At 37.1% G+C, this 11966-nt stretch overlaps 1 protein-coding gene across 7 annotated transcripts in view; it reads right to left on the bottom strand.

Moving 5' to 3' along the window:
- Nucleotides 1-285: 285 nt before the first annotated feature.
- The window catches only part of myt1la (myelin transcription factor 1-like, a), a 49930-nt gene continuing 38249 nt past the window's right edge, over nucleotides 286-11966 (bottom strand). For 2 of the 7 annotated variants that reach the window (XM_046836469.1, XM_046836470.1), the window contains exons 10-24: nucleotides 11721-11828; nucleotides 10525-10745; nucleotides 9178-9234; nucleotides 8722-8996; nucleotides 7244-7462; nucleotides 6553-6671; nucleotides 6356-6424; nucleotides 6198-6260; nucleotides 5694-5777; nucleotides 5388-5609; nucleotides 5185-5276; nucleotides 4936-5039; nucleotides 4713-4856; nucleotides 2253-2315; nucleotides 286-1661 (exon numbers count right to left, since the gene is read on the bottom strand). In XM_046836469.1, coding sequence (XP_046692425.1) covers nucleotides 1521-1661; nucleotides 2253-2315; nucleotides 4713-4856; nucleotides 4936-5039; nucleotides 5185-5276; nucleotides 5388-5609; nucleotides 5694-5777; nucleotides 6198-6260; nucleotides 6356-6424; nucleotides 6553-6671; nucleotides 7244-7462; nucleotides 8722-8996; nucleotides 9178-9234; nucleotides 10525-10745; nucleotides 11721-11828 — 1981 coding nt within the window. In that variant the 3' untranslated portion in view covers nucleotides 286-1520. The remainder of the gene's footprint in view (nucleotides 1662-2252; nucleotides 2316-4712; nucleotides 4857-4935; nucleotides 5040-5184; nucleotides 5277-5387; nucleotides 5610-5693; nucleotides 5778-6197; nucleotides 6261-6355; nucleotides 6425-6552; nucleotides 6672-7243; nucleotides 7463-8721; nucleotides 8997-9177; nucleotides 9235-10524; nucleotides 10746-11720; nucleotides 11829-11966) is intronic. The other 5 variants (XM_046836471.1, XM_046836474.1, XM_046836475.1 and 2 more) reach the window with 4 other exon arrangements.

Below are 11966 nucleotides of genomic sequence, written 5' to 3'. Positions count from 1 at the left end.
CATGTCACGTGCTTTGCATCTGATGCTGTTATACAAATGTTTTTTGTTTGTTTTTTGTTTTTTTGTTTTTTTACATGACAATGCATTAGATTGCAATAGTGATGTATTTGATGGTGATGTTAACCCTGTAAGTCCAGCACATACTTATTTTAACATTCACAAACCAATAAACATTTCCGATTCAAACTTCTGGGCACCTCCCCACCCATTTGTTATATATATATATATATATATATATATATATATATATATATATATATATATATATATATATATATATATATATATATGAATAACATCAAAACATGGAAACAAAGGTGTCCCTGTGCAAAACAGAGCATGAGAAATGTAAAATTATAATGCATATGCATTCATCCATTTGGATTTGATCACTCATGTTTAAAACCCGAAAACATGGTTGCAGTAAAAGATTTATACAAAACTCAATACTTTACATTTAGTAAAAAGATTCATCAGTATCCTGTGATGTTCACAATAAGAAAATTGCATATACCCGAACGTTTGCATCCCATATCTAAATAAATGATTGATTCTTTGTCATATATTGCTGATATGCTATTTCACTACCTACTAATACTTCTTTTTAATGCTCATAATAAATTCATAATTTATGCTGGATTGTCTCCTTTATATTATCCATAGTGATTGGAATTAACCAAATGGGAATTACATTTGGAGAATATACAATATGGTCGAAGTTGAAAGATGAAATATTTCTCTCACAATCTGGGGATTTGCACCAGTGGGTTTCCGTGTCATGATGTTTCACAAAAAAAATCTTTTGATCGTTTTTACATTTTGAAAATGAAACAAATAAAAGACCGACATGTGTAATTCATTAGCGTGCCCACACTGACTGCTGCAAAATGTTTTCTGAACACAATGACAAACCTCTATTAAATTCTTTCATGTTATTAAAAGAAATATGCAGTTTAACATACGCTGAACAACCTACACTGTACGCTTTGAATTCCTCTTAGTTATAAAAGGAAAAGCTTATGTTAGCTGATTGCCCTTTATGACCTGTTATGGAAACCCCTTACCACATTTTCAACACTTATGTCTATCCTTCTTGCCGTTAAGCTTTTTTTTTTTGTTTTTTTGTAAAACAATGATTTTTTTTTTGTTTACAATTAATAAATACATATACACTAAAATGTGCATACATTAGCAGCTATAAACAATACATCACATTATGTCAGGTCATATGAAAAATGTACAAAACATGAATGTTCCTCAAAACATTTGCCATTGGTAATCATTTTTAAAGCAAGGCAACAAATAATTCATGTTTTTTTTTTTCTCCTCAAAAGCATAACAGAATAAAATAAATAATGAAGGATAATACAATTAATTACAGCAGCAAAAAAATCATAATCATTATCCATACTTTTTACATATTTTTCCCCAGTTGTTTTTTTCTTTCTTTTTGCTTATCGGCACTTGCTTACTGCAAGCCCTTAAAAAAATAAAACAAAATGAGGCAGTGGCTCAGGGAGCTACACTTGGATGCCCTGTACAGCTTGTTTGATGTTCTCCAGCAGGGCTTTGTTCTCGGGGCTCTGGTACTGGTCCTGATGCGTATACATATCTGTCAAAGTGCTCACGTAACTGTCAAAATTTTGCTCGTTCATCGGCTCCTGTGGAACAGATTGAAATCAATGAAAGCCAACGAAGGGAGAAGTTTTTTTAGAAGTATTTGTGGTATAACAAACACGAGACAGGGAAATGGTACACCTTAGGGAAGGATTATATTGCTCATCATAAATGCACAGACTAAACTGTCCTGGATACTCCATACACCATGAAATAGACAAATTAACGAACAAACAAAAAAAGAAAGAAAGCATGTGCTATGAGTGCATGCCTTATGGTGAAACTCATGCATATGAGTGTATCAGCACTGATACTAGTGAAATAAAAACATAAATTGCATGACCATGGGAGGCAAGAATATTAACAACCACCAGCTATACAAATGTAATCTGGTTATAATATAACAGAAAACAAGTAAATATGGCTCATAGTATAACTCCATCTGCAAACAGATGCTATAATGTACACTATACACTTTACTATTGCTCTATGAAGGAACACATACAGTATGGACCTCTATTGATATACTGTACACACCGCAGTGGGTGTAACGGAGAAAAGGAGGGCTTTAGGGAAAAAACATAAGAAGGTGCAATAAAAAGAGAAAGTTAAACTGTGGAAAATGAATGTCTTACTCTGTGGGGCATCTGTAAACAGCAGTAATTTTTAACAGGGGCCTCTTTCAGTGGCACCGGTTTCTACAGGGGAGAGGTGTAGAGAGAATACTATTAGCTGGACATATAGTTTCTTATCGTTTTTTCTTTTTTGTTCCCAAATGCTGCAAATCTTAACGAATGGTGTCTGTATACTTTACAGAAATGGACAGCCAAAGGATGAATAGACACGGACTTGAGGCCCTTATTTGTCAAAGTGGCATAGAAACGAGTGCAGTTCTGTATAGAAGGACAAGCAAGTTTGTGTCCGATTTGTGAATTAAACCTAGCAACATGAAAACAAATGGTTATCAGTAGGCTTCAGTCTCATGGATGTAAGCTCCTGTCTCCACATTTACGTGCCAAATACAAATGACAAATGCTTTTTTGTTGTGTACAGTTGTACAAGACACAAAAGCTAAATCAATTCATACTTATTTATATCTTTTTTTATACCCCTTCTAATTGTCATACACATAGAATGCAGCAATATATAATACTGTATAAACTCCTTTTCCTCTCAACTCAAATCCATGCCAATCAAGCCTATTATGATATCATAGATATCGAATTGAGCCATCTGAATCTTAACAGCTTGTGAAAAAGTTCAGGGCTACAGGTAAACTGTTCACTAAATCTCTTGCCAACTTCTATCCACTCTTCTTCCAAGGATAGTGCTTAATCTAAGAATGCTCTGTAACTCTATGCTATGTTATGATGCTCTAAAGCATGAAAAGAGTTATTAACTCTATGGTGCCCCAAAGTATCAAAAAAGATATGTGACTCTATAGTGCCCCAAAGCATCAAGCTAGAATATACTCATGATACTCATATACTCAGTGGCTGATGATGGGGTGATTTATATCCAGTGCCATCCACAGGCAGAGCTGAAGCATAGCAGGGAAACCCTCATACTTTTGCCATCAAACAATTACTTGTATCACAACAAAGGACTGTACTTAATGTGCATTCTTTTTCAGAGAAAGAATGGATTTTACCGATACCAATTAATAGACTGATAGTTTATAAAATTGATACTGGATTAAAAAAAACAACAAAAACAAAAATTTTGTTTACTGAATTAAATAGTACTGTTAAATAGTTATCTTTTATTTAACAAAGAAAAAAAACATAAATGTAATTTCAATGTTCTGGCCTTTGTGAAGACATTTAAAAACCATTTTAAGCATGACTGGATGTTTGTGAAATGGTCATGCTTTATAGTAAGATTCCATTTGTAACATTAACTGAAGTTAAAACATGCTTTAGTGTTATAAGTATTATTTATTGTTTCTTTGTTAATTTCAACATTAACCAATAAATGTTATATTAAGTAAATATTAATATTTATCTGTGAACTTTAGTAAATGCACTATGAACTAACATGAATGAAGTACAGCTCGCAGCCTCTCGTGTCAAAACAAACAGCACGTGGAGTCAGGATTCGCCTCTAGAGGCCGCTCTCCTACTGTATAATAACGGAGGACCTTCTCAGCCGCAACAGCGCAAATGCAACCCGGAAAAACTAGTTTCAGCAATCAACTATTGGTGTTGATTAATCGGCAAAACCGATTAATAGGTCGACCTCTAGCCATTTCCATTTAATTCTACAGTTAAGACAGCAGAAGTGATTTTCAAACACTGGTTCCAAATGATAATTATTGCTCATACTGATACTAGTTTGCTTGTCTACAATGTTAAAACATTACACACAAATTTACATGCAACAGTGACACCGAAACTGATGAATAAGGATTCCAATTTGATCACACAACTTTGAGGAACAAGGGCCTATGTGTCCAAGTTTACCTCAGATTCCTAATGGAGAACGCAAAGAATTAGTAACAGCACAGAAACAGCCAACAATCATCAAATGCAGGTGAGATGCGAGGAGTGCCAAGACCTATTGGATTGAATCCCGTTTTATTGATGGTGGAGGTGGAGAACTGAGGAGCCATATTCAGAAAGGACATGTTTCAGTTGTTTAGCAACATGGCCAGCATTTAAAACAGGGACTGTCCAATCACACCCTGTCTTGGACAATATGAAGCGCCACGAGCAGACAATGCATGAGTAGATGTCCCGGCGCATTAAGCCATGTTTTTACTCAACTGAAGACAGTCGTTTGAGGTGTGAGTTTGTTTTCATAGAATGATCAGTAAGAAAAGTGACCTAAGCACAAAAGCATATGGAGCTGGAACAAACTCAACAACATACATAAAGAAGCAGATGGCAGAAAGTCAGCTGTATTTGTGACCCATTACACACATTGAAACCGAAACAACTTTCACTGCCGAGTGCTGTTTAAATCTGCAAATTGTAAATGAGCTTTTTCTTATTTTATCCTCTAGCACTGACATTTTAGATCTGAGCTATTTCTGGACCCTTTGAGAAAGTACTTGGTGTAGTGTGTAGGTGAGAAGCTGTCTGTCTGTCTCGTACCATATGAGGAAGCTGGATGTTGGCCAAGCTGTTGATGAGCGACTGGCTGAGGTTAGCCAGCTCATGCAGCAGTGAATCATTTTGTTGCTCAATGGCCTTGTTTTCCTCCTCCATGGACTTCAGGTTTGTCTCCATGGTGGTGATCTGGGCAATGAAAGAAAAGCGTTGGCTACAGATGATTGCTCAGATGAGAAATAGGTATAAAAAAACAAATAAGGCTTACTTGTGTCCTAAGTTTAATCATGTCTGACTCCACTTGATTGTTTGATTCATTAAGATCTTTGATTTCTTCATCCAGCTGTTTGATCTCCTCATCGTTCTCTATTCCTAGACAAGAGCTCAAAAATGACTTAAGTGGAATCTCATGACTCAACATTGTTTACACACACCAATGATGTTATCATCAAGTCTGTGGGTAAATTAATATGCTTTTCTACTGAGAAATGTTACAATTCATTTAAATGCAATGTACCTTTGCTTGCACGCTGCTTGATTGTAAGCATTTCGACCCCGGTCATTCGTGCTTTCTTCATTGCTGAAGTGGCACGGGGACAGCCGGAAAGACTAGACAGAAAAACGTATATATATATATTTTTTTTTATTTGTTTATTTTATATAATTTATGCTTTTCCTAATAAAAAAAAAAGCACATCCTATCCCGCATTTCATACACACCTCCGGTGAGTCAGAAAGCTGCCACTGACATGGCCAGAGCCGTCACACCCAGGTGTGGGGCATGTCATGCCATCAGTCTTTCCAGACTTCCATGGAAACGGAGCTCCGTTCACGAAACCATCTTTCTGACGTTTGGCAGCCAGAGGGCAGCCGGATGCACTGCGATGAGACGCATACTTCCCTGTCACATGGCCCTGACCATCACACCCAGGCACAGGACACCTGCAACAAAGGGGTATAATTATGTACACGCCCTGACTTTGACTTTGACATTTCACAAACATTAACTCTTAATTGAAAACCTACTTAATTGGCTCCTGATCTTCCTTGTCCTCCTTGTTGTGAATGATTTTAATTCCACTCTTCTTTGCTCTGGGACAGCCTGACAGACTACACACAGACAGAAACAGATACATTTTTTATAATTACATTCTCAACATCCAGTTAAATATTCCATTTAATGTAAATGTTATACATATAAGAAATATAAACATGAATAATGAATATATATAACCCTTATTTGCGCATTGTCCATGTATATATCAAATATTAAAATTTTCCTACAAAACACTGGTTAAAAATTATTTGTTTCCCCCAAATAACTGTCAGTGTTACAGGAAAATTGTAGAAGGATCTTTACACAGGCAAGCCTGCATACAGAATATTTCATTTATATCCTTAGGCTTGTGCACCACCCTCCACAAGTTTTTTTTATACAAATACCTATACTGTATAGTTTACTGTATTTATCAGACACACCTATACATAGACCTTGACTGAATGTGTGTGTATGTGTGTGTTTGTTGTTACCTCCTGTGTGAGGCATAGTTTCCCGTAATGTGCCCTGAGCCATCACAACCCGGAGTAGGACACCTGAAACAGGCATGAACAGGCAGACAGTGAGAACTTCTCATCAGCCCACAAGTACACAACATTACTTTTGTAGGCATGATATCATAAAAACTTACTTTAAATCCTGTGAGTTTGTTGTCATCATACTACACATGCCTTTATCAGATAACTGGCAGCTAGAGAGTCTAAGATGAAAGTTCAGCAAAAGTTAATGGACAGTTATAAAGACCCAGGCCAGATGACAATTATACAGCACATCTCAAATTCTCATAAAGCCTTTATTAGATAAAGAGTGTAAAGTTAGCTTCCTTACGTGAGGAGTTCTTTTTTGCTTTCTTTGCAGGGAGCGAATTTATGCTTAGGGCTGGGGAGGGACACCTCACTCGGGTACTGCTGATTCTCCAGCAACTCCTGGAAAGGGTCCAGCTCATCCTAGCAGGGCCAGAAAAACTCAATAAAGCACTTACAAGTAATAATAATGTTGCCTATGTATATGGATCAATCCTAGTTTTGTATTAAATTTCAGTCAGTTGGGAGTTTTTTGTGTTCATTCAAAATCCTTTACAGGACTAGATAAGAATGAATAACAACTTGCTTGATTGAATTAACTTGATTAAATGTCTTCAATACTTAAGTTTTCAGTGCACTTCAACAAAATCTGAAGTAGTTAAAGTTGTAAATAAAATCAAATTCTTTTAAACACTTCTACTCCTTACCACTAGATGTCTCTGAAGGACTTTTGGTGGAATGGTGGCTAACTCTGGTGGTCCTCCCCTCCGTGGGTTTTATTCCCTGACACGCACCATATGTCAAAATGTAAAATATGACATATATCTCGTATCTGCTTTATCTACTGCCCCATTAAAACCTGAGAGATTACTCTCTTCCACTAAAGTGCTTGGTATATGGCAGCCAACTAAAGACTAGCAGATCCTGCTCTACCATCCATCTGTATAAACTCCAATAAAGCAGCACTGCTCCCAGGTGGGATCTGGAGGCTGTACCTCTTTATGGTCCTCGTCCAGGCTCTTAATCTTGGTGTAGTCCACTGGCAGGTCCCAGCAGTCTGGGCTCATCTGGTAGCAGCGGCTGTTGAGCAGTGCTTGCCGCTGTGGAGACATGGGCTGCAGGGGAGTGAGCACCGTGCCCTCACCCATACCCCCTGCACGACCCACACTCAGGTCCAGAGTCCCACTCTCCTCCACCTCCTGCTCCTCTGGACTCTGGACAGGAGAACCGAGGAGACAAAGAGCATAAAAGAATAAAAGAAGGCAAGCCACAGTCAGGGAAATGAAAAAGACAGGACCGGAGATGGAACGGAGAAAAGGAGAGGAGAGTGGGAGGAGAGAATATGAGAGGAGAGGAGTGATGTGATGTGAGGTGAGAATGCAAGGAGAGGATGGTAAGATAGAAATAGAAAATAAAAGAGAAATGAAAATGTTCATATACGTATTAGGACAGAAATTCAAATTAAGCCGTAGTATATGGATACAGAAGATGGTGGAAAAGAAAGAAGAAGTAAGGAGAAGAAGGGGGAAGAAGAGAAGATGAATAAAAATTGTAAAGGAAAAGAAGAGATCAAATGAGAAGACCAAAAGTTAGATTAGATGAAATGATAAAATGAAAAAATTAATTAGAAATTTTAGAGGTTATATGCATGGCAGAGAAGGAAAGGGTGGGGCATAAAGGAAAGACAGAGGGAAATAAATAAGTAAAGAAATAAGAAATGTATGTTGATATATACATATATACAGTAGAAGCAAAAACTTGCACCACAATCCTACATCTCCATTTGTAGCCTTTCATTAGTGTTCAATCTGAATCATCCTGCATTTTCTCTAGACTACAGTGAGCCCCAGTGTCCTAACACAGAGGTCACACCGTTCCTAGTGAGCCCAATGAGAAAACAGGGCAAGTCTGGACCAGAGCTAAAAGCACCATCAATCCAACCTGTCTCATACAGGGAAAGAGTGAGAGACTCAAAGATTGAGAGATATCGAGAGAGAAAAAGACGGCCAGATGTAAAAGGCAGAAGCAACAGAGGAATAAAAGTGAAAGATAGAGAGGGCAGAATGCAGATGCTGCACCAATTACGGTACTGTTGTCAGATGCAGCTTCTTACCGTTTGTATTATCACTGCATTCAGTGTGTCACTATGTGTGTGCCACACAGTGTGTATGTGTGATGAAAAGCATGAGCTGTTCAATGTGGCATTACAAAAAGAACACACCTTTTGCACCACTTGAGCTATACATTAAAACTGCATTGAAATGAGACTAACTCAGAACAACTCAGAGGCATGGAAATCAATATATCATGAAGCCAGAGCGACACGCAAAAGTCCTTTTGTGTGAAATAAAAAGCCGTGCAGGGTCAGAGAGGTAATATAAAAAAGTGTGTCATTCAGAAGTAATAAAAAGTTCGAAAAACATATAAATAGTAAATATGTGTGTATATAAGAGAACAGGTGTTAAGGCCTCACCTGTGCTAGGAGCTCAGGGCCTTTGGCACTCAGGCTCTGGGGCATCTCTCGGCAGCGTGTGGACAGGTTGAGGATGGCAGTGGCGGCCATGTGAGCGGCCTCCATGTCGTGTGTGTAATCGAAGCTGCTCTTGCTGCAGGTGCTGCTGGCGCTGCTTCCTCCTCCTCCTCCTCTCCCTCCTCTTCCTCCCCCACAGCTCAGGCTACTGCTGCTGCTGGGAGCGTAGCTGCTCGTTGTACTGCTGGCCGGACTCGAGGTCTTACAGTACCGCTTGGCTGTCAAACCCACACATACACACAAAAAGCATAAATGTGCGGTCATATGTACACCAAGACAGAGACATATGAGATATGACACATGACTTAAAAGAAATTACATGTAAGTAGAGAAAAAAAAACAATGTTGAAAAATGATAAAACAACAGATGAATAGATGGGTAGATCGGTAGACACCTACAAGACTCGCTTATTTGATGGTCTGATGTTCCATGATGAATGCTGAAAGCAAATGAGTCTGAGAGAGAGAGAGAGAGAGAGAGAGAGAGAGAGAGGAGGCATAAAGAGAAAAAGCAGAGAGAGAAAAAAGAGTGATAATGCATTTACATTTTGCTAACATACAACAGGAAAAAAAACATACATTGTTTAATGTTCAGCTCGAATTCTGGGGATGTCCTTTGTCTAACCAAAAAAAGGTTCTTAATATTAATTCTTTGTACACATCTCAATACATTATAAATATGATTTCATTAAATACCTTTTGGTGGATTTTTAGTACATACTTTCCCTCTTTTGACAAAAAAGCCTGAAATTGAATTTAATTAGTCTCTCTTACTTCACTTTTGACATGGAAAGAAAAAAGGGTATGAAAGCAGGAGATTAAATTTTTTATGGAAAAACAAAACGCAAAAAACCCAACCTTTGATGTTAGACTGGTTTTAGTCTCAGAAAACGGTACATTAAACATTATTACATAATATTTTATAAATATAAAAAGAGAGTCTGTCTAGTCATTTGGAATGAATGTTAAATGGGATTGGTGATTTTGATCTCCATATTCTAAATTCACTCAGGACATCTGCACACTAGTTGTTGTATACACTTTAAACAGGGGCCAAAATAAACACAGCTATGGAGACCTTTGTTACTTCCCAAGCAAATTTTGACAAATCATGCCTCCTGATCTCAGAGCAGTTTCCAATAAATAATAGTCTTTATTTTTTCACCGGTTATATACAGTATGTACAGCTAAATATTATAATATAAGAATATACATTAAAAATATTTGTTTGTACTGAGAGTCTGCATGACTTGATTGAGACTGAAAAAGCAAGCTTTTTTCTCTTCTTTTTATAGACCCAACCTCCTCCATTGTCTTTTCATTCAATAAGGACTCACACTGGAGTAAAAAAAGCCTGACCTACACTGATTATTTTAGAATAATGCCTTCACTGCAGCTCGCCAAATATTTTTCAAGCCTTGAGGCAAAACAAACACCACAGTGGGAAGATTTTGTGGGAAAAAATCTACATACAGTAAATACATAGTCTTCAATGCTGATAGATGATTATTCTTATTCTTATATATATATATATATATATATATATATATATATATATATATATATATATATATATATATATATATATATATATATACATATAGCTTTAGTTGTTCTTGTTATTGTTATAAATAATAAAGCATTCTGATGGTTATTTTGACTTCCAGCTGTTACCCCAAGTACCTCCAGAAGATGCTGCATGACTATATTCCCCAAAGTGGCAAAGTGTAATGAGGTTGCACTCACCATCATATCCTCTTGGTGAAGTGTCTCGTCCATGGTTCTTCTGTGTGAGCGAGCGCTTGCTGTAGGCATGAGGCTGGCCATCGTAGCCGCCTCCGTAGTCAAAGCTGGTCTTGGAGTACTTCTCCAGCTCCTTGGCTAGATTGGAGCGGGGCGTGCTGGTGGAGACGTTATTTTTGTAACCGTACTGTGGGATCTCCAACTGTTTCACAAAGCACATAGGCCTGGAAGATAATCATCGACACAGGCGGGAGGGGAAAACCCTGCCTGGGCATCAACGGAACTAGTACAGAGTCTAATTAGCTTAGAGACGCTGCTATGAATTTATGACAACACTTCAGCGTCGTACACCTACTCTGAATTTGAGTGTATGTCTACTGGGGGATTCTTTGCATTGTTGAGTCTGCAATAAATATGTCTTACTGTATTACAGCATAAATACTGCCATTATTCATTTCAACCATATACCATTTATTTGCATATTTCAAGAGGTGTGCCAAAACAATCTTATTATACTCCTTTCTGGATCATTTTGGAGCATATGGATGCCAGTGCATGCTGGAATTAATTTTTGCATGTTTTAATTTGTATATGTAAATATATAGTTACTGATTTATTACTTATTTATTTGCCCCTTCTTAAAAATGTATATTGCAAATAAAATTTATATTTTTGTATTAAAGTATTAATGAGTCAATTTTTTTGCAAGACATACATTTCAAATGTATTACCTTTTTACTTAGCATGAGCATAGTATGCTCATGTTTTCCCCTTTCAAGCTAATTATATTATATATTATTTTATTATTATTATTATTATTATTATTATTATTATTATTTAATGTTTATTATTGTTACTATTTTTATGATGATGATGATGATTATTGTTATTATTATTATTGCTTTTTTATTACTTTTTTTTATCCTAATTATTCTTAACTCTATTTTCAACTGTCATTTGTCATTGTTGCACTGAAAGCTCTTCCTGATCCAAATGATGAGGTAATGAAGGGATTTTACTTGTGTGCAACCTTGTATTTACACCACAGTTTCTGGAATCCGGATATAAATAAATAGAAAAAAAAGAACATTCTATTTGTACGCATTTTTTTATTAGCATTTCTGTCCTAAGCTATTCCTAAATTGTACTTGTAAAGGTTGATTTTTATTATAGAAATTAGTTGAGTGTGCAAGCTGTACCTCAGTACACGGTCAGATGCCTGACTGGACTTGGTTCCATCACTCGAATGGTGCTTCTCCTGAACTTTAGCAATCTTCTCAGCGGCTGCTATTGGACACCCTGAGAGACTGCAACACCAGAAAGACAATAGTTTCAGTGGTTGCACACCTAACACATGCACACGCACACACACACTCACGCACACGCGCACACACACACACACACACACACACACACACACACACACACACACACACACACACACA

Source organism: Silurus meridionalis, chromosome 23 (assembly GCF_014805685.1).
Source record: "Silurus meridionalis isolate SWU-2019-XX chromosome 23, ASM1480568v1, whole genome shotgun sequence".
Lineage (NCBI taxonomy): Eukaryota > Metazoa > Chordata > Actinopteri > Siluriformes > Siluridae > Silurus > Silurus meridionalis.
Note: the sequence above shows the minus strand (reverse complement) of the source record. Positions and strands in the feature narration are given on the sequence as shown.